Source organism: Populus nigra, chromosome 17 (genome assembly GCF_951802175.1).
Source record: "Populus nigra chromosome 17, ddPopNigr1.1, whole genome shotgun sequence".
Classification (NCBI taxonomy): Eukaryota; Viridiplantae; Streptophyta; class Magnoliopsida; order Malpighiales; family Salicaceae; genus Populus; species Populus nigra.
In genome coordinates this window covers 7,311,279-7,334,314 of record NC_084868.1, presented here as the reverse complement: position 1 = coordinate 7,334,314, position 23,036 = coordinate 7,311,279, and the positions used below count along the sequence as shown (strand labels likewise).

The following is a 23,036-nucleotide window of genomic DNA, read 5'->3' as shown; positions in this document are numbered from 1 at the left end:
TTTCACATTCCACACATATTATTTTATTATGATTACAACAATAATCTATAGTGATTTTTTTGTTGGTTTTTTTTATAAAATTATTTTTTTTCAATTTTTTTTATTTTTTTTTATTTATTTTTTTTCAAAATTATTTTTGTTGATTTTATCTTTTAAATATTGACCTGGTTAAAATTTTTGCTTTGTAATTTTTTTTTAAAAAATACTGTGGATTGCTGCGATGTTTTTCCACTTAGTTTTTTTATTTTATTTCTTTATTTTTCAAAATTATATTTGTTGATTTTTTTTTAATATTGAGTTGATTGAGAATTTGGTTTTGTAATTTTTTTCTTTAAAACATTGTTGATTGCTATAGTGTTTTTCCGCATGGTTTTTTTTCCTTCAAAATTATCTTTATTTTATTTTATTTTTTAATATTGAGCTGGTTAAAAATTACAGTTACAATATGTGAGGAAAACACTATAACTTTTTTTGAAAATTACTGTCCATTGCTACAGTGTTTTTTTCCATATGATTTTTTTTATAATTCTTTTCAAATTATCCATTTTAATTTTATTTTTTTAATATTGAGTTGTTTGTGAATTACAATTACAAGTTATTACAAATAAGGCTAAATCATATGGGGAAGCACTATAGCTTTCATCACAAAACACTGTGAATTGTTACAGTGTTTCCAACATGATTTTTTTTCCCTTTTTTTGGTGTTTGTTTTGTTATTTTTTTTATAAAATTATCTCTATCGATTTTTTTTTTTAATATTGAGCTGATTAAGAATTTAACTTTGTAATTTTTCTTCTTTAAAACACTGTGAATTATTGCAGTGTTTTTCCATGTGATTTTTTTATGATTTTTTCCAAAATTATCTTTGTCGATTTTTTTTTTAATATTGAGCTGGTTAAGAATTATAATTACAATAAAACTAAATCATATGAGGAAAGCGTTGTAGGTTTTCTCACAAAACACTGTGGATTATTACAATATTTCTCTAAATGTTTTTTATTTTATTTTATTGGGAAAAGTGTTATAGTTTTCCTCACAAAACATTGTCAATTGCTACAATGTTTTTTCTCATGGGTTTTTTTCCTTCCAAAATTATCTTTGTTGGTTTTTTTTTAATATTAAGTTGGTAGAGAATTTAGCTTTGTAATTTTTTTTCTTTTTATTAACTGAAAAGCTAAATTATGTGGCGAAAGCACTGTATCTTTCATCAGAAAACACTGTAAATTGCTATAAATTATTTTGTTCAGTCTCTAAGTTTTGGATTGCCAACACAACTTTTTTTTTCGTTATGAAATATTTGTTCCATCATACCTTTAATTTCTATTACTTGTCTAGCGCTGGTTCACAATTATAACACTATCAAGTGCATTTATTTTATAAGTCATCTCGTGTATATTTATTTGGTGGTGTCACGGTGTACGTTGATGTATGTTAAAAAAAAAATGTTCGCTATTTAGGTGTGTCTCTCCTATTCCGTGTTCTGGCTAAATAATAATGGATTGCTATGGAATTCAATATGTTAGGAACTTGAATTTTTAAGTGTTTGGATAATTGATAATTATTTGTTTATATTAATTTTCTCTTTTTTTGAATTGATGGCCTAGAGGGTTAATGACAAGGGCATGGATTTCTACATGACAATCCTTATAGGTGTGATTTTTTAGATCATTTGTTAGTTAAATCAATGATTTTATAGTGAAAAATAATAAATAAATATTAAATTCTAAGAATAAGAATGGTCGATCTTAGCTCGTGTATGATGAATACTGAGAACCTATCATAAGTGACTAAAAATTGTGAATTTGTTACCAAGGTCATTCAAATAGTATTTATAACATTTGGTCCTTGAATTTTTTTTTTGTTCGAGGGGTCCAAAGTTTTTTCTTTATTCACGTCGAAGTAAAGAAAAAGTTTCTTATATCAACATTAATGTTGATGTAAATGTCTTTTTACACGACATTAAATGCTGATAGGAATATCACATCTCTATAGAAGACGACTCTACACCATTTTATATATAATATTAATGTCGATGAGATCAACCCTTATAATCAACATTAATATTGATTGATATATAACCAACTCTTAGATGATTTTTTTACTTAACATTAATATTGATTGACAGAAGACATAGGGAGATGACAACTCTAGATTCCTCTATAGTACATTAGGATCTGGGATGATCCTATTGAGTCTAGTGTTCCTATAGGTCTAAAGATACCTAGGTCTACTATGTAGCCGAGCTCAGGAAATTAAATTAAGTTTGATATCTTATTAGATCCATAACCATTTAGGTTTGTAATGTAGTCAAGCCCAAAGGAGTTAAGTTTGATATCTTACTAAAACTATAAATACCTGAGCTTGGAACAAAGTTAAGTCCAAGAAAATTAGATTTGATATTTTATTAAACACGCATGTACTTGGGCTAACATGTAATCAAGTTAAAAAAAAAATAGGTTGACAATCTTTCTAACTTTTTTTTTCAATGAATTTTGATCTTTTTTAAGCTTTTATAATGTGTCGTCTTTTTCCTGGATGCTCTTTCCATGAGACATGGGAATTTTGAGTAAATGGATTTTAGTATCGATCATGCTTATCTATCAAAGTGTCATGCATGGTTTGTAAATGCATCACGCACTAAGTCAATAGTATTTAACTCGCGAGTCCAGTTTGATAACCACAAATACAAAAAAGGTAACCACAAATCTCTGCTACTGATCATTCTAGTAAATCTAAAGTCCACCCTCAAAAAATCACACTCGTCGCATCTCGAAACTCCAAAGTCTAGGTCTCCCAGCCGTCCTTCACTCTTTCCTCATCATATAGTCTTCCCATTCAATAGCATGGGACGTTCCCTTTTTCTTCATTTATAAACACGTCTTTAAATAATGGACCTTATATTTTCTTTAGACGAATTAGAGAGAGTAAGAGAGAGAGAGAGACTAATCTTCCGTGCATAAAGGTTCTGTGACATAGTGAGTTGCAGTGGAAATAAAAATCTTGAAAGCACTAAATGGTGGAGGCTGTAAAAGCTCGATCTCTGGAGGAAACTCCAACATGGGCGGTTGCAGTTGTTTGTTTTGTGATGGTATTGATTTCAATCATTATTGAACACATCATTCATCTAATTGGAAAGGTATGACTTGAAGTTAGCTACCTAATGGCTATAGTTTGAATTTCTTTGTTAAGATCGAATATATCTCAAACGATACACACACACACACACTTTGTTCTTTGCATGCAGTGGCTGAAAAAGAGACGCAAACGAGCTCTTTATGAGGCACTTGAAAAGATCAAATCAGGTCTGAAATCTCGTAAATTAGGCATATGTGCATATATTATAATGGTGTTTTGGCTTCCAAGGAACTGAATTAGCCTTTGTGTATATCTTTCTCAGAGCTTATGTTATTGGGATTCATGTCATTGCTTCTAACAATAGGACAAGGACCTATTTCAGAAATATGTGTACCAAAGTCTGTAGGGGCTACCTGGCATCCATGCAAGAAGCAAGAGAAGGATCCGTCAGAGGATGAAAATGGGGGATCTGACAAATGTGCTGAGAAGGCATGTTGCCTTGATTCTTTTAAGTAATTTGTCTGTGATCTTGGTGGCGCGGACTTTAATTTTCATAATTTGGTGCGCTAAGAATTTGTAAATGAATTGCACCTGAAGCCAAGAAAACTTCAGAGTTATTCATGAAAAAAGCAACACGGCGGGCACATACAAGAGAAAAACGAACAAAAGAACTCGATTTGGTGATAAGTTTTAGCAAAGCAAGGTGTTAATCCATGGCACCTCTTGATCTTTGCAGGGTAAAGTTTCTCTTGTTTCAGCTGACGGCATCACGCAACTTAACATATTCATCTTTGTTCTAGCGGCTTTCCACGTGCTTTGTTGCATCATCACTCTGACCTTAAGCAGAGCAAAGGCATGTACAGTCAGTTTCTTTTTCTTTTTCTTGTGCGATTATTATTTAGAACAAGGATTTAGTTGTTTCGTTTACTGTTGTTGGATTGCAGATGAGGAAATGGAAGAAATGGGAAATAGAGACGACAACATCTAACTACCAGTTCTCACATGGTGGGTATCATACAATTACATGCTGAAATGCCACCTTCGGGCCTCCAGCAAATCTCTAGCGTTAAGGAAGATGATTGATATTCTCCTTTGATTTCAAAATGGCATGGTCACATTAATGGTGAACATGGGAGAAAATCCGTTGAGAATTTCTTGACCACCATGACAAATTATACATTTTATCTACTTCTTTTCCAACATTTTCTATTCATTAAAAAAAGCTGGACGAAAAGGATTAAACTACAAAAATAAAAGTCAAATATATAATTTCTGAAACAATGACAGATTTATTATTCAATGCATCCTGCAGACCAGGAGAGGTTTAGATTTGCAAGGGAGACATCATTTGGAAGGAGGCATCTGAACTTCTGGGCTCGCTCACCAATTCTCCTGTGGATTGTAAGTGAGAAAATTTACTCTCTTTGGGTTTTTTGTTCTTACAATTCCAATTGGCTAGCTCTCCTTGATAATAATCAATTGCAACACATTTGAGTAAGTTTCCATTTGCCCAGGTCTGTTTCTTCAGACAATTTCTTAGATCAGTTCCAAAGGTGGATTACCTGACCCTACGCCATGGCTTTATCACTGTAAGTAAATTTTAATATCAGATGCCCATTAATACAAAACTGATTCCATTGAATACTTAGAAGCTATGTTTTGCAATTGCTCTCTAGGCACATTTGGCACCTCGGAGTCAGATCAAGTTCGATTTCCAGACATACATCAAAAGATCACTTGAGGAGGATTTCAAAGTTGTGGTTGGAATCAGGTTACCTATCCACTATATTGATTATTAGCTTTCCTGAAAATGATAAGAGAGAGTAACAGAGAATTCAAGAAAATGACCTTTCTTTTTCGTGCTCGCAGCCCAACCATCTGGTTCTTTGCAGTTCTTTTCCTACTGTTTAATACATATGGTGAGCTGAAATCAGTATTTCTCTTGAACATCATGCATTTGTGGACTCAAAGATTTTAGCAATGCGCTCTCTTGTAGCATCGAAGTCGAACACTTTCCATGGTGTTTTTCCATTAGAAAACAAATTTTCTTTACATATTGCCATTATCACGAATATATAACTAAAAGATTTCACAAGCCAAACTGAAACAACGTTTGTTATGGGCAGGCTGGTATTCTTATCTATGGCTCCCTTTCATCCCGCTGATTGTAAGCAGAAAATCTGATTCCAGTTAGTCATTCTATTACTGACTCTACAAAACTGGAAAATCCACGAGCTTGATGTGGACTCTTTATATTACAGGTTATCTTATCGGTGAGTACAAAGCTACAGGTTGTTATAACCCAGATGGGTCTAAGGATTCAAGGCACACAGGTGGTGCAGGGTACCCCAGTGGTCCAACCAGGGGACGATCTCTTTTGGTTCAACCATCCACGCCTACTTCTTTATCTTATAAATTTCGTTCTCTTTCAGGTATCTCTGTGCATTTCGATTTACAATGCTTCGTGATCAACCTTAAATTGAAACCATTTCTTCTTAACTTTTTCTTTGTTGTCCGCCCATTTTTGTGAATGCAGAATGCTTTCCAGTTTGCTTTCTTTGCGTGGACTTGGGCAAGTTTTTTTTGGCTTTATCACTCTTTTTTTTTGCTGGCAATTGGTTTCGCTAACTAAATTTAACTCTTGGCTTTCTTCCCCTTCACTCTGTAGTATGAATTCGGGTTGAAGTCTTGCTTTCACAAGTATCCAGAAGATCTAATTTTGAGGATCACAATGTGGTGAGCTTTTCCCTCATCAGAACAGCTTTGAATCACACTTGTGACGAACCATCTAGAATTTTGCAAATAACACAAGCTTTTTCTGATTTGAGAACAGGGCAATAATTCAATTCTTTTGCAGCTATGTGACTCTTCCTTTGTATGCGTTGGTAACTCAGGTATGCTTGCTGCCTTGCAATGCACAGCCTTGTATCATCATCGCATTGTTTTCTCATATTATCTATCCTTAGTCTCAGTTTTATTGAATTATAGAGTTATCATCTAACTTTATTAAATCAGATGGGTACAACCATGCGGCCAACGATCTTCAATGAGCGACTTGCCAAGGCGCTGAGAAATTGGCACCACACTGCTAAACAACACGTTAAACAGAATCGACACTCGGGCACTGTAACACCAGCAACGAGTGCACCAGGCACCCCATCGCATACCATATCCCCTGTTCATCCACTGCATTACTACAGAGGCGAGTCCGGTGGAATACAAGCATCACTAAGGTCTTAATTTGAAACCGGTGGCTGGAGACGGACAGCCTCAGTATTTCAGGTTCTCACAAACACTTAAAACATGGTGTAGAAGAAGACACTGAGAAGCTCTTGAACTGACCTCCATTCCCACTCCAATTATACAGTCCAACGATTTTCAGCGTGACATTGACATGACAGATTTCTCCTTTGATGATCTAGAAAATAAAATGTGTTTGGGAATTATTAGGGTGATTTAGTTAACACAGTTGCTGAATCTGTAGCAGGCAACTCCATTAGTCTATTTTTTTTTTCTTTTATGTGATTGTCACTTGAGAACGATGAAAAACATAAGCGTTATGTGAAATGCAACATCGATTCCAAGTTACCTTCTCCTCCCAAGCACAGAATGCAAACAATTTAAGTAGAGAGAATCAAGTTTGGCATGTCAGAAATCTATAAAATATAGAATCACGCGGTGACACCAAACTCAAACCCCCAGATAGGGGAACCAGTAAACACAGCAATCATCGAACTGAAAATTGACAGAAGAGACATGATTTACTTGTCGGAGTATAATTTCCTATTGTTCGAAATGTGTGGATAACAATCTAGGAAGATCCAAGACCTTGATATCCTGGTTATATGCTAGTATTAAAGACTCCTATTAATAAGAAAAACGATACCCATGAAACTGAGCATTGAAAAGAGAATAACAAAAGAGCAACTTAAACACTAACATCACCATAATCTAACGAGTTTCTAAGAACAACCAAACAAGAAGACGACAATTATTACACTCAGAAATCACCACCACGAGGACGGAGCACGAGATGGAAAGTAGACTCCTTCTGAACATTATAATCCGCAAGAGTTCTCCCATCCTCCAATTGCTTCCCAGCAAAGATAAGCCTCTGCTGATCTTGAATCTTGGTTTTCACGTTGTCTATTGTAACAGAGATCTCGACCTCAAGAGTAATTGTCTTTCCTGTTAGGGTCTTGACAAATATTTGCATCCCTCCTCTTAAACGCAGCACCAGATGAAGAGTATACTCCTTTTGAATATTATAATCAGCAAGGGTCCTTCCATCTTCTAGCTGCTTCCCTGCAAAGATTAGCCTCTGCTGATCTGGAGGGATTCCTTCCTTGTCCTGAATCTTGGACTTAACATTATCATAACATTATTATTCTTGTTAGTGTAAGATTAAATAAATTTAATATGCGAAAAATTGCTATAACTGATTATGTATTAAAGTAATAGTCCAGAAAAATTAGCATCCTTGATAATAAAACATCTTCTAATTTATATTAAAATTTAGGGTTATTATATGAATGGAAACAAGAGACTTTTTGTAATATTTTTTTATTTAGATTAGAGATTTTTTATATATATAATTTAATTTTTATATTTTTATCCATGGATGTGTTTGGCTCAATACTACAGTCCAATGAAATTTAAGTTTTAATTATAACTTAATTATTTCATCATAAAATTACATGTTATTTGGATCACTTTAAGGATATTTTTCAACATTATCTCACATAGCTCATATAACACCATCTAAAGTGATAATATTTTTATAAAATTCAAAATATCTAGTAAGCAAAAACATTCACACTTAAATAAAAAAATATAACATATGAATTTAGAGATCACATTTTATAATCACGTATTTCCTTTCATGTATTACAATATATTACATCTTCACAATAAATACTTAATAATTGAATAAACTTTACGAATAAATTTCTAATAAGTCTTTCAGATCCAACTTTATATATTATAACACACACAAACACATATAAACAATACTTTATTTATATAAAACATCACTTTAATCTCTAAAAATAACATAAAGAAAAATATCTAGACAATTAACTAAAATAAAATGAATTCAAACATCAAATGACTTAGCTAGACCCATCTCTATATTATTTTGTTGACAATACTTTAGTCATGGGATTTGCAAACATGAGCTCAATGCTAATATGCTCAATGAAGAGGCTGTTTGGCTAAGCGTATGCGGCTGCGTTTGTTATGTAACATTGACAACATAGTGTTTGGTTATGAAATCAGCCGTGATTTTTATGCGTGGACCCTACCATTATCTGTGTTGAAAACGCTGTTTTGTTAAAGCAGAAATTACATGCTTCTCTTCATGTTCCTGCCTCTCTGCTGCATGCCTTCGCATATCATACTAATTAATTAACATGAATAGTGCAGCATGCTGCACTATTCTGGCCGAACCGTTTCCGGTCCAAAACTTAAAATGTATTGAAACGGGTTCGATCCAATAAAATAAAAAATAAAAATTATTTATTATTATTTTAATTGTGTTTTATTCGAAAAACTAGTGTTTAACATTATTCAATGAAACTATATAAATTAGACAAAGATTGCTTGATGACGTAGCATTTGCAGAATTTGATCGCAATCTCAATTTTGTTCCTGATTATATTTTACCTGATGTTATTGCGTGCTTAAGAAACCAAAAAAACTGTAGTCCTTGTCGGATGTATGAACGTGATGGAATTGTAGATATTTTAATGGAACAATAAAAAATATTTTATATAAAATATTATTTATTTTATGATATAATAACAATAGTTAAATCTATAATATTTAAATTAAAAACCATCAATATTAATATATATTTTTTAAAATTATTTTATAATACCAATTTTGAAAGCATTTTTAACCAAACACATTAAACTACTTTTTGTTCAACCTCAATTTCAATCACAGTTTTAACCAAACACCTATTTTTTCAAATCAACCTCGACTAAAAATACTTTTTATAAAATAACTTTTTTCAAACCACAATCACAACAGCTACTGCAATACCAAACACACTCGAACACTTTATGTTCCTTCACTTTCTCTCTTATAATGTGACATTTTATGTCGATATGTTTGTTTCGACTTCCACTTTTATTATTCTTAGAAAAAAAACTGCAGCTAAATTATCACAATATATCTTTATTGGCCTTGATATAAAATTGAAAACTTTAAGACCAAAAAGAAAATTCCTTAACCAAATTGCATGTGTTGTTGTTTTATAGCAGGCAATGAGTTATGCTTCCATAGTAGACAAAACAATAATAGTTTGTTTAATACTTCTCCAAGATATAGCTCATTCAATAAGAAGAAATATGTATCTTGAAGTAGACTTTCTTGTATTTACATAGTCAACAAAATCCGATTCTGAATAACCAATCACCTCAAGGTGATTAGTATATCTATAAGTCAACTTGTAATCCCTGGTTCCTTGTAAGTACATGATGATTTTCTTAGTAGCTTTCTAATGACTCATTCCTGGATTGCTTTGGAACCTTCCCAACATTCCTATTGTAAATATCAAGTCAGGTTTTGTACAGACTTATGCATACATTAAACTTTAAAACTGTAAATATATAGGGAATATTACTCATCTGTTCTTTTTCCAATTTATTTTATGAGCATTGATTCTAATTGAATATGTCCCCTTTGATAATTGGTGCTACTGGAGTTATGAAATTTGACATTTTAAACATTTCCAAAACTTTTTCAATGTAGGTCTTTTGAGACAATTGTAATGTTCTTTGAGACCTGTCTTCATGAATCTCTATGCCAATGACTAAGAGGCTTCACCCAAATCTTTCATATTAAAGTTTTGAGAAAAAAAATTATTTTGTTTCATATAGCAGACCCAAGTCACTACTTGCAATCAAAATATCATCTATATATAGGACAAAAAAGATATATTTTCCCTTATTAACCTTAAGATATATACACAATATCAATAATGTTCTCAATAAAATCGTATGAGACTATAACATTATACAATTTAATATACCACTATTGGGAGACCTGTTTTAGTCCATATATAGATTTCTTTAGCTTACAAACCAAATGGCCATTTGTGTCATCACAAAAAACTTTAGGTGAATTCATATATACCTCTTCATCTAAATCTTTATTTAGCAATGTTGTTTTCATATTCATCTGATGTAGCTTTAATTCAAAATGAGCTACGAATGCCATTATTATTCTAAATGAATCATTTTTAGAAACTGGAGAGAAGGTTTTATGGTAGCTTTCGCCTTTTTTTTTAGTATAATCTTTAGCCACAAGTCTAGCTTTATATCGCTCGATATTACCAGAAGCATCTCTTTTAGTTTTATAAACTCATTTATAATTAATGACTTTAGTTCCTTCTGGTAGTTTGATGAGGTCCTAAGCTTGATTTTTATACATAGACTCCATTTTTTTTTCATGAAATTATACCACATAGTAGAGTTTTCTCAATCCAGGGCTTATGAAAATAAATTTAGATCATCTTTAGGTCTAACATCAAAGTCATACTCTTGAAAGAATACAACATAGTCATTAAAAATTATTGGTCTTGTTCATGAAGATCTTTTTAATTCAACTTTCTCATGTGGTTTTACCTTATCATGAACTAATTGCTCATGAATTGGTTGTTGTTCAATATTATCTAAACGATTTTCTTGAACAATAACCAATTGTCTTTTATCTTTATACAACTTAGTTGAATATTGTGTTTCCTCAAATTCTATTCTTATAAAAAAAAAATTACTCTCACTAAAATTGATATCCTCATAAAATTTAGCATTTCTTTCCTCTACTATTCTTGTGTTATGATAAGGATAATAAAACACATATCATTTAGAATTTATTGCATAATTAACAAAATATTCATTGGTTGTTTTTAGGTCCAATTTCTTTAGTTGAAATTATAAATTCTTACCTCAATAGGACAACCTCATATATATGTATGACTTAAATTGGGCTTCTATCCATTCTATAATTCAAAAGATGTTTTAGACATAACTTTGGATAAAATTCTATTTAAAATATACATAGCAATCTTTAATGCTTCACTTCATAAGGATAATAGTATATTAAAATTACTAATCATGCTCCTTACCATGTCCATAAGTGTATGGTTCCTTCTTTAAGTTATATCATTTTGTCGTGGTATGCCAGACATTATATATTGTACAATAATACCCTCTCCTTTAAGGAACTTTATAAATGAACATCATATTTATCTATTTTTTATATATCTACCATAATATTTTCCATCTCTATCTGACCTTTCAATCTTTATGGTCATTTCATCTTGTTTCTCTACCTCAGTCTTATAGGTCTTAAAAGCATTAAATGCTTAAACCTCATTAAGTAAGAGATAGATAAATAAATCTAGATTGATGATTAATGAATGAGATGTAATATCCCTGACCATTCAAGCATGGAGTATTAAATAGTCTGCAAAGCTCAATATATATGATTTTTAAAATTTCTAAGTTCCTCGTAACACCTTTAGTGGTCTTGTTAGTTTGGTTTCCTTTTATACAATTTACACAAGTACTAAAATCAGTGAAATTAAAAGTGTTTAAAACTTCATAATTCACTAATCTTTTAATTCTTTCAATAGAAATGTGACCTAATTTTGTATTCCATAACATAGAGGAATCCTCATCAATTTTGCTCCTTTTAATACCAAAATCAACATGTATTGATACATAGTTGAGCTCAAAAGTGGGGTTTAGATCAATTCTATATAAACCATTAATTAATGTTCCACCAGCAATAAAATTTTTATTTTTTAAAATACTAAAAATATTTTCATAAAAAAAATACATAATCAACATTATAGACTCTAGAAATTGAAATCAAACTTCTAAAAAGGATGGAACATAAATGATATTTTCCAAATCTAATATAAGTTCAGATTTTAAAATTAATCTAAAAGTCCCCACAACTTTAACATCATAGTGCATCTGGTTTCCTAAATAGATGTCTCCTTATTTTCCTTTGGCTTTCTTAGACTCAAAAGGCCCTATATGATAATAATAATAATATAGATTGTAGAACCAAAACCAATCCACCATGTATTACTAGAAGCCTTAATGAAAAAAGATTCATGACATACTAAAAATTGACGTTACCTTTCTTTATAAGTCATTTCTTATACTTAGGGAAATGTTTTTTTAACATGTCACCATTTCTTATAGAAAAAACATTGGTTAATTTTGTTAATGTTGCTTTTATTAGCCTTATAGCTACAATGATGAGTTAATTATGCTTTGATGATAGCATAAACATTGAATATTGATGTTATTAATTAAGTAATATGTTATCTGTCAATAATAAAACATTGGTTTGATATAGTTTTGATGAATACACGAATATATTCATGCATATATGTATGTCATACTGATTAAGTAATATGTTATATGTCAATAACCAATTTATTAATTAAAAATATGTTATATGTCAATAATAAAACATTGGTTTGATATAGTTTTGATATATGCTATGAAGCTTTTAAATGTCATGCTATAATGCTTAAGTGATTTAATAAGTTGATGCTAATATGCTATATGAAACATACTTGTGTTCCACATGCATTAATCTTGTTTTTAATTGTTAAGCAAAACATAATTCATATATATTATATTGCACACACTTTTGTGATGATTTAAACGTGATTACAACATTCAAAATTTCATCAAACAAGGAAATGATTCATGAAGGTCAAGAACAAAAAACTTGTAAATATAATAATTATCGATTTCACTAATCAAGATTTTGTAATAAAATTTTGCCAAATAGCACTCAACTTATTTAGGATACATTGTAATATCCACACAATATAAACAAACCCAAAAGGACCAAAGAAAACCAAGAAAAGAAAAAAAACACAAAAATAGGACAGAACTGGACATAGCCAAAACGGTCTGATCATTTCTTAAAATAGTCTAGCTATTTATCAAAATGACTAGTCTATTTCTGGAAAATTTCTAAAAACATATAGGGTTCTTCAAAATAGTCTGACCGATTCTAAAATGATCCAATCGATTCTCCAACAGGTAAAAAACTATGTCTAACGATTAGTTTCATTTCTAAACCTATAAATAGTCCTTCCCTTGGCCAAAATAGGTGTGGAACTCCTAAGGCAAAGACCCAAGCATACTCCTAAAAAATAACTTCTAATACCCTTGTTTCACTTGTAATCATAAAAAAACAATGTTAAGTGTGAATTGGCAAAAATCCTCCAAATAAGCTTAATTATTATTCCAATTTACACTACTAAGAGAGTATTGTGGAAGGTGTAAGGGACATTCTAAACACTTGGGAAAGTCTCTTGGAGACTAAATTATGAGTGGTTTAATACTTGTTTTTCAACAAGTATTGATATAAGGTTTTCTAATCTTTAGCCCCAAAAAGTTTAGGGATAACAATTTGATCTTTAGCCTATAAAACGATTGGGTTTGCTTCTTTACCTGGAAAAAGATTGGTTTGATCCTAAGCTCATAAAAAGATTGGGTTTGATCTTCTACCTATAAAAATATTGTGTAAAGTTTAGGTTTCACTTGCTAAGAAGACTGGTGTGTGATAATGAAACTCTTAAATGGAAGCTCAAGGAGAGGAGTAGAAGGTTTTCCAAACTTCTATAAAACTTAAGCATCCTCTCTAAATTCTAACTCTTTAATTATTGCATTTATAATTGTATGCTATTAAATAAAAAAGTTTTTAAATTGTATTTTTACCTTTCATTCCTAATTTAATCCCCTTTTCGGTGTTATTGTTGTCTTAATCCTAGAACAATAGCTTTATTGGCATATCACAATATTTCTTCACTTTAAAAGTCATTTTACCTTTCTTGTCATTTGTTTTAGTTTGAGAAATCAAATGAGCACTTCTAGGTTTTTTAAGTCTCAATCTCCTTTTTTCTTGAACACACATGGTCAATAATTCATTGACTGACCATTTTTCTTTATGTGATTTATAAGAAATCTTAAAAATATCATATTTTGTAGGAGAGAGTTTAAATTGAAATAAATCAAGAATGAACAAAAAACTTCAACCTCCATGTACTTTAATTGTGTAGCAATGTCCTTCATTTCCATAATATGCTCGTTCATACCTTTAGAATAGTAAAATAACATATACGAAAGCCTTTTCATTAAGAATGAGCAAATTGTTTCTCTATGGTTTTTAGAAAATCTTTTTCCCTTGAGCATTGAATGATGAAACCCTTAGTACTCTTACTTATGCGAGATTTTATAAGCATTAAACTTAAGTGATTTAAACGTTTTCACTACTTATAATCAGTCTTTTCCTGAGCATTATTTAATTCAGTGGAGATGGGTAATTCATCCACATGTAATATTAAATCCAAATCCACACACCCTAATACAAAATGGATATTTTCCTTCTAATCAATAAAATTATCACCACATAACATATAAATACTAGATGTATCAATATAAGTAGTAGCAAAAGTTCCAATAACCAAGAAAATATTTTAATGTTATGAAACATATACTTTATCTGAATTAACCAATGTCAATATAGTAGTAAATTTCAACCTTCATGGGACAGATCATATATAGAACTTACAAATCAATTTAAAACTCTCTACAAGGAGTTGATATACCTTAATAATCATGTAAACTATATCATGATTTTTCTTCAGTAATTTTCTACAAATAAATATATTAATAGATCTCAATAAAAGAATTATAAAAACTCCCTGTAGAGAGTTTTATAAATTTCATGGTCATAGATCATAATACTATCCATAATAAGAAATTAACTTCTAAAATTAATAAAAAAAATTAGGTATAAATAATTAACCAATAAGTACTATTAATCATAATCATAAAATTCGGGATGCAAGAGTAGGTAAAAAATCTCAAACAATTTATCAATGCAACAAACAATAGTCTTGTGCCATAAATATTAAAACACTAAGATCTAGAGTCTTCACATATTTATGCTCTATACCATCATGATACAATAAACCCTAATAAACACTATTGAAATGAGGAAATTCCCAAATAACTTAAGGACAAGGTGGTGTGGGGATTCCTTTGAATGTTGTAATCAACAAGGACAGACGTTGTTGATCAGGAGGGATGCCTTCCTTGTCTTGAATTTTGACTTTGACGTTGTTGATTGATTGTATCAAAACTCTCGACTTCGAGAGTTATGATTTTTCTGTTAAGGTTTTCATGAAGATCTGCATGTTTGGAGGGATTCAAGAAAACAGAGAAAGAACTTAAATTTTGAGAGTTGGTGTAAGAACAAATGTGCACTGAAGTGGTTTTTGAGGAGGCACTGTGTTTTTAAAAGGAGGTAGCCGCCTAGATGGAATGCAGTTGAATTCTTACGATAGAAGGAAAGAAGAGTCAGCCGAATGTTTCTTGTTCTTATTAATTTCCACGTGTAAAGAACATTCGAGATAGAGATGTTCACATTTCGGTTTGGTTTGAATTAAAAAAAAATTAACTAAACCAAATTAGATTGATTTTAGAAAATATACTCCAGACCAAACCGAAATTAAATTCAAATAAAATCAGTTTGGTTTGTTTTTTTTATAAATAAAATTGGTAAATCTAATCCTGTATATGGGCTTTTTTAAATCTATAATATGATGGTTTACACTTTATATAGCTCTTTTTAAAATATCAAGTGTTTCAAATTTTTTTCTCTCCATTTATCGGCTAATATATTTATGTGTGTTTTTCCTCTCAAAATCACAAAAATGAAAGTATTTGCCCACATGAAATAATGGAGTCAGAAAAATCAATGACATCTAGAAAGTTGATAGTTTATATTATTTGTTTGTTTGTGACTCACTGATTCCCACTCCTTGGTATCAGCTAAAAAACAAAAAAATAGATGCTAAAAGCAATTTGATGATCTTCATTTCTCAATAGTTATACATCAATATCCACAAGGTCAACCATAAATCTTGATATCCTTGTGTATAACAAGTCGTGGGAGCGTTGGGTTAGAGGATCCATAATAACAAAAGGTAAATATCCATGGTAGTTGTGTTCGATTAAAATGCATAAAATTTAACTCAATAAACACAATATAATTACCTTCAAACAAGATGAGAGAACATAAAAGAAAAGCTAGGGAGATGGAGAGGTTGGTTTATGTTCGGCTAGATAGTGTGAAAAAAAAAAAAGAGATGGAGATGAGGCGTAGAGTAGATGAAAAGGAAAAGAAGAATGAGAAGTATTTTTTAGGCGGTGGCTTTTTGTGAGGGGGGTTATGTTAGGGTTAGGTTAATTTATACACCTCTTGATTTTTATAGATATTTAATTTTTTTGGTTGGATTGGTTCGGTTTATCAGTTTTAGTTGTAAAACAAAAACCGAACCAAACTGATTAGATTTTATGATTTTGAAAATCAGTTTAATCGGTTTTTTATCTCGGTTTAATTTTTTCAACTAATTTTTCTTTGGTTTTTTTGATTTTTTTGATTGATTGAAATTTTTAAATACCTCTAATTCGAGATACATAATGAACACTACTAATTTCTACGCTAATTATATATTAAAAAAAACAATTATATGTAAAGTTTAACACAAACTTCGTGTATTAAGTAATCATATTAATTATAATATTAATTACTACTTTGAGAGAGTTTAAGGTTATTTCTATTTCGTTGTCCTTTTCTTTTTCTCTCTTTCGTTTTTTTTTTGTTTGCATGTTGCTTTCTCTTCTATTGTTTTTGTTTTAATCCGATTTTTAACTCATCTAGGAAAAAATGTATTTAAACCAAAAATGAAAATATTTAAATTGAAGGTTAAAAAATATTTCAGAAAAAAAGAACAAAAAAATAAAAGGATAAAAGATGAGAATGTAGAGAAAAAGTGAGAAAATAAATAATGTGCCTATAGTGAGGAACTATTTTATTACGAACTATTTTATTACAATCAAAGCTGAAATTATGAAGAAAAATCAAGAAATGAGTGAAATTAACTAAATAATTAAAAAATTAAAAGTCAATGACCATATTGAAAAAGACTATTAAAGGACCATTTCAATGCAATCAAAGAAAAAAAATGAAAGAAATATTGAGAAAAATATTGAAATTGGTTGAAAAAAAATTAGAAGGATAATAAATAAATTAAAAACAAAGCGCTAAAATTATAGGATACATTTTTTCTACTTATTTCAAATTATTAAAATTTTTAGTAAATTTTTATTTTAATTATTACTGCTTTTTATTTGAAAACCACGTTGGTAATAAAAAATTATAGGATCGTTTTTAAGAAGATCATGCTTTTTTTATGATGATATTATCGATTTATTTATGAAAAAATTTATGTATAATTTTTAAAATAACATTCTTATTAATATTGAATAAAAATAAAATAACTATATTCTTAGTTTTTTATTGTAATTTGTTTTATATATTGTTCTTAGATTTATTGTTCTTATACTTTTTCATATTGTTGCAAAATGATGATCCATTTATGATTTTTTAATTAATATTTTATTTTATAATCATAAGAAGTTTTGTCTTAAAAATCAAAGTTTTTTATTAAAAAAAAGATGTTTTCATGAAAACAAAAAAAGAAATGCTTGAATAAGAAATTAGATTTTTTTAATTAAAAATGTATACCTTTTTCCTTGCTCGTTATAATTTTCAAAAAAACTTTTTCTAGTGGTTTTTTGCTTTTTGTTCAATGAATTATGTTTTTAATAAAAATAATATTTTGTGCAAAAAAAATTAAATGGATCAAAAAGACAATTTCAATAAAATAATATAATTTTCCTCCATAATTTTATTTGTTATCTTTTATTTGACTATTTATTTTTATTATCTTATGATTAAATAAAAAATATATTAAAAAATATAGTTATTAAATCGAGTCAGGCAATGAACTAGGTCATTAGTTGGGTAGGCTAATCTGATTTAACTTGAGTCAATTTAAAATATCATTATTTTAGTGATTTTTAATTGTTTTTGTAAAAAAATGTTAAATTGATGTTGTTTTTTTATTTTTTTTTAAAATCAAATTAAAATTTGATTAGATAAACTGAGTTATTGGTATATTTGTCAAATTATCAAGATCACACCATATTAGTACACACAAAACTAATTGCTTTTCAAAATGTTTTTAACTTGAAAATATATTAAAATAATATATTTTTATTTTTTTAAATTAATTTTTATATCAAAGTAATATTAAAATATATATTTTTTAAAATTCAATTTTTTTTAAAGCAATCACAAAAACAAGTATAGTAACTAATTTCTTGTCTTTGGATAAAAAAAAAAGAAAAAAAAGAGCGCAAATTACAACCTCTTTTGAAGCTATATTATCAAATTATTCCGAAGTTAGAAATCCTTTCTTTACTAGCGCTAATGGGAGAGAATATCAAGTAATAAAAAAGTGTTGCCTTACAGGCTGTAGTTGTTCACCTTACTTGGAGTCGGAGAGTTGAAAATTGGAACCGGAAAACCGCTTCGTGCTAAATTATTCCCTTCAAATCACCACCATAAGCTCAAAACCAAAGAAATTCAACCCAAAATCCTTCTCTTCTCTCTTTCATTTCTTCTAACCGATAATAATAATAATAATAAAAACTTATAAAATGAGCGTGATTGACATATTAACTCGAGTAGACGCGATCTGCAACAAATACGACAAATACGACATTGAAAAGCAAAAAGATCTCAATGTCTCCGGCGACGATGCCTTTGCTCGCCTCTACGCCGCCATTGATTCTGACATTGAAGCCGCTCTCCAGGTTTCTTCGATCTCTTTGTAATCAAATTGATTCCTTTCATGTTTCAAAATTAGTATCAACTCGTTGATTTAGGCTTTAATTAAATCAATTTATAGTTTTGGAGTGTAGTTTCTGTTAATTGGAAGGTTGTATTTCTGCTTACATTCTTGAATTTCGAGTGATTTGATCTATACAGAAAGCCGAGCTTGCTTCCAAGGAGAAAAGTAAGGCCTCTGCTGTTGCTATAAACGCAGAGCTTCGTAGAACTAAGGCTAGATTGCTTGAGGAAGTCCCTAAACTGCAGAGATTAGCTGTAAAGAAGGTTAGTTTTTGAAAACTCTTTCAAGTGATTTTCTCTGACTCGGTATGCATTAACTCTAGAAATTGATATCCTCGCGATTCCTCCGTAGTATACATGAATTTCTCTTTGATCGCATCGTTTTTCTATCATAAATTGGTATTTAGCATCCAAATTATACAATTGACAGCATCAGGGTTGGAGTATTGACAGGTTAAAGGACTTTCTACAGAAGAACTTGCTGCACGAAATGATTTGGTCCTTGCATTGCCAGATAGGATTCAAGCTATACCAGATGGAACTGCAGCTGCGCCCAAACAAACTGGAGGTTGGGGGACTTCAGCTCCCCGTGCTGAAATCAAATTTGATTCAGGTTATTTGTTCACTTGTATTGAAGCTGTGTTGAACTGTGAATAGTACATTTTATTTCTCATGATTCCTAAGATTGTTATGAGTGGGAAGGTTTTGAATCGTTTTTAGCTTATTTCAGTACTTAGGTAGTGATGTTTGATACTTTTCCTCCTTGTTGGCCCATGGTTCATGGATAATTAGTGTATTCTACTTATATATTTCCTTTGGGTAATAGATGGGCAGTTTGATAATGAATACTTTCAAGAAACTGAGACGTCTAGTCAATTCAGGCAGGAGTATGAAATGCGTAAAATGAAGCAGGTAAGTCATATAAAGTAGCAGTGTGTTTGTTTTTCATCTTATAATTTAAGGAAGTTGTTGGGCTCATGGTTTCCCTTGTTATTAACTTTGACATTCCCTCAGGATCAAGGGTTGGATATGATTTCAGATGGTTTGGACACGCTGAAGAATATGGCTCATGACATGAATGAGGTATTATTTTCAATAAATGTCTTATTTCTTCTCTCCTTTTGTGTGGCAAATATGTTGTAGCGTGGGATGTGCAAGCAAGGCTATTTGTAAGTGATTGTTGGCAGATAAGTAATTATCCATGGCATTTGAATTTGTTTGTGCTACGTGATATGTGCAGGAGATTGACAGACAAGTTCCTTTGATGGATGAAATTGACACTAAGGTGAGAAGCATTGCCGTATCCTTCTAAATTTTCAGTGCCACTCTGATGGAAACAGAGTTTACAAGAAGTGTGCCCTGTGCTTCCTTACAGGTGGACAAGGCGGCTGCTGACCTTAAGAATACCAATGTTAGACTTAAAGACACTGTTAACCAGGTGATTGAGCTTCATCTTAACAAAGTTTGATTTTTTATTCTTCTGAGATGCATCCAGATTCAGGCTTATTTTTTAATCTGACACAAGTTTTCATTCTGTTCCAGTTGAGATCTAGTCGGAATTTCTGTATTGATATTGTTTTGTTGATCATAATCCTCGGAATAGCTGCCTACTTGTACAAGTAAGTTCCTACTACTTTCATAAGTAGTTTACATGTCCACATCATTCATATGCAATCAAATGTTCTGCTTAATATCTCTATTATGTTTGGGTGAACTTTCTTTGTTTCTAATTCCTTGTACATTGTAAAATCAAGCTTTTTTGTAGGATTTAGTAGAAAATATGTCTCGTCAATGCAATTCTTAAATTAGGATTAGTTCATGTTTGTTAGATCCTGGCTCAATGAGTATTCTATTCAGCTATGAACTGATGCTGTTGAATTCTTTTATCGGAAGTTCACGTAGTATAGCTAGGATGAACTAGCTTTAAAAGAAGTACCATGCTGGGAAATTTCTTGAAATGGGTCAAAGAAAAAGAGTGAAATTTTTACTTTCATTAATAAGTCAATTCAACTCAGCTTCATCCCACAGTTGGAAGCTACACAGATTTTTTCATTTAATTCTGTTGTAGGTGCTCTTTTTGTAATCTATTATCACACTATCATTTTTTGTCACTTAAAAATATGTCTTTTTTGGTTGAACTTGTATCCTCTAAAGTCCCAATATTTTAAGATATGTCTTTGTTACAAGTGTGTTCATAGATTTATGATGCATATTGATACCCCATTGAAAATCACTGTCTCTTTACTCATCCTGAACAGGTGCCATCTTCTTCTTCCATGGATGGACTTGTTTCTTGTCTAATCATTTCTAGCGAGTACAGCATCTGTTTTAACACCTTTATTTTAGCTATGTTAATTAGCATGTTAACTCTTACTATTTTTTTATTATTGAGGTGGCATAAACAATAGGAATCCACTGGTTGAATAAGAACACACAAAGAAATGAAACCCTGCAGTGGCAACTCAAGTTCTCATTTTCATAATAAGAGCTGTCCAAATAGAGAGTATTTTAATAGGCACACCTCAATTTTATGAACTCTAAATAGGAAAGAAAACAAAAACAAAATCTTTATTGAAACATAAAAATATAGTTAAAATAATGAAATAAACATCTTAATTTCAATTGAGTTGGTCCTCCATCTGAAGCATTCTAATTTAATATTATTTCCTCCTCTTTGTTTTCTTGAGGTATGTATTTGATTTATCCTGTCTGCCTTCTTCTACCTATATTATTGTTTATAGTTGTAGAGGCTTAGTATCATCAATTGTTGAATCATCAGTTGATCAAGTATTGGATATTGTAACTAACTGATGAAACAATATGCTAAAAGACTAGATCAAGGACTCCATAATTTAGGGTATAACTCCTTCTCAGAGGTTTGTGCCAGAAACAATTTGATGTACAGGTTAAAATTAGGATCACCCATTGAATTCTACCCTCTTAAAGAACACAAAATCTGTTTTTCATGCTTGTATTTCCAATTCTTTTGAGTGCATTTTGTTAATCTGGTCTGTCTTCTAGTTTTATAGTTTTAGAGGCTCTAATACCATGAGTTTTTGAGGTACAAGTCTACTAAATGAAAGTATGGATATTTGTGATGAATAATTGATGAAAAGGGTATGGTCAAGAACTAGAGCAATGAAGTTAGTGAGAATTTGGAGATAACTGCCTTCTTAAGGAGGTTTAGCCACTTGCCAGAGACAATTTCATTTATGGATCTGTTACAATTACAATCACCTTTCCATTGGATTCTAAACTCTTGAAGGGCATATTGTATTTCAAATGTGTAATTTGGTCTTCATTGTATTGCTGTTTATATAAAATCTGTACAGTTGTTGACTGGGGTCATCTGGCATCTTGATGGCTATGTAATACATTTAAAGTGTAAACTGCAAAAAGGAGATGGTCCAACATCGACTTATTTTAATATCTTAACATGTTATATGCGTTTATATGATAACTTTAGTGTTGTTGGTTTCTGACCTGGTTATTTAGTTGGGGGTACATATGAGTCATGGGACCTTCAAGTTATTGATTTACCATGAGAAACTAGGAAAGAATTTGTGCTTGGTTCTAAATTGGTATGATTTCTTGATTTACTATATTACCACTGGTCAGCTCATCTTTAGATTGCCCTTAAAAGTCAAATGTCCGGTCAGCTCTTCTGTTGTTTGTCAAGTGGGAAGTTTTTCTGAAAAAAGCATCTTCCTTTGCAGTGTGCTGAAGAAGTGAAGAAAATGAAGATTCTACCCAATCTATTTCCATGGTACGGCAGTGATGGCTTTTTTCTGGTATAATCTTGTATTTGAGGACTTCAATGGCGCTTGTGTTTTCATTTGATTTGTTACCGTGCTGGGAGTAACTTCTCACGCTTGAAAATGTATGTTTGTCATTCATATACTTTTATCATATCTTAATATCTTGCAATTTGTTTCTCTCAGTTTGGGTATTTACGTGCTGAATCTGACCCATAGAAATCATCCCAAAGTTTGTAATAGCAGACCTGTCTCACATTGCCACGCCTGTTCAAAATCTAGGAGTATATTTTTGGTTTGTTGTAGAAAGAAGTTGGCGTAGGTGTTACGGGGCAATGTGCCTATATGGAAAATAAATTAGTGTGGATTTAAGGATTGACGTTTTGACAGTTGTTTCTT

The 23,036-nt window shown here is 30.7% G+C and overlaps 3 protein-coding genes across 3 annotated transcripts; 2 read left to right on the top strand and 1 right to left on the bottom strand.

The window, feature by feature from the left end:
- Positions 1 to 2,738: 2,738 nt before the first annotated feature.
- LOC133677107 (MLO-like protein 12) lies at positions 2,739 to 6,668 on the top strand. The gene is made up of 15 exons (XM_062098939.1): positions 2,739 to 3,136; positions 3,245 to 3,302; positions 3,398 to 3,564; positions 3,812 to 3,928; positions 4,020 to 4,080; positions 4,388 to 4,476; positions 4,590 to 4,664; positions 4,752 to 4,846; positions 4,945 to 4,994; positions 5,202 to 5,242; positions 5,337 to 5,507; positions 5,612 to 5,647; positions 5,744 to 5,811; positions 5,909 to 5,969; positions 6,091 to 6,668. The coding sequence occupies exons 1-15, from the start codon at positions 3,014 to 3,016 to the stop codon at positions 6,313 to 6,315; spliced, it is 1,437 nt and encodes a 478-aa protein (XP_061954923.1). The 5' UTR covers positions 2,739 to 3,013; the 3' UTR covers positions 6,316 to 6,668.
- Positions 6,669 to 6,765: 97 nt separating this feature from the next.
- LOC133677546 (polyubiquitin-like) lies at positions 6,766 to 7,453 on the bottom strand (the record flags this gene model as incomplete). The annotated part of the gene is made up of 1 exon (XM_062099625.1): positions 6,766 to 7,453. A coding segment is annotated over one exon (378 nt), but the record flags the coding sequence as incomplete, so codon positions are not given.
- Positions 7,454 to 18,444: 10,991 nt separating this feature from the next.
- On the top strand, positions 18,445 to 22,822 carry LOC133677723 (syntaxin-71-like). The gene is made up of 9 exons (XM_062099856.1): positions 18,445 to 18,845; positions 19,021 to 19,146; positions 19,336 to 19,495; positions 19,709 to 19,794; positions 19,897 to 19,965; positions 20,123 to 20,167; positions 20,258 to 20,320; positions 20,425 to 20,501; positions 22,599 to 22,822. The coding sequence occupies exons 1-9, from the start codon at positions 18,690 to 18,692 to the stop codon at positions 22,612 to 22,614; spliced, it is 798 nt and encodes a 265-aa protein (XP_061955840.1). The 5' UTR covers positions 18,445 to 18,689; the 3' UTR covers positions 22,615 to 22,822.
- Positions 22,823 to 23,036: the final 214 nt, after the last annotated feature.

Bases quoted from the DNA above. Each gene is read 5' to 3' on its own strand.
- LOC133677107 (XM_062098939.1), top strand. From the start codon at position 3,014: ATGGTGGAGGCTGTAAAAGCTCGATCTCTGGAGGAAACTCCAACATGG. The intron at 3,137-3,244 runs GTATGACTTGAA...CTTTGCATGCAG, and splicing joins TCATTCATCTAATTGGAAAG to TGGCTGAAAAAGAGACGCAA. The intron at 3,929-4,019 runs GCATGTACAGTC...GTTGGATTGCAG, and splicing joins TGACCTTAAGCAGAGCAAAG to ATGAGGAAATGGAAGAAATG.
- LOC133677723 (XM_062099856.1), top strand. From the start codon at position 18,690: ATGAGCGTGATTGACATATTAACTCGAGTAGACGCGATCTGCAACAAA. The intron at 19,496-19,708 runs GTTATTTGTTCA...TTTGGGTAATAG, and splicing joins TGAAATCAAATTTGATTCAG to ATGGGCAGTTTGATAATGAA. The intron at 19,795-19,896 runs GTAAGTCATATA...ACATTCCCTCAG, and splicing joins AAATGCGTAAAATGAAGCAG to GATCAAGGGTTGGATATGAT.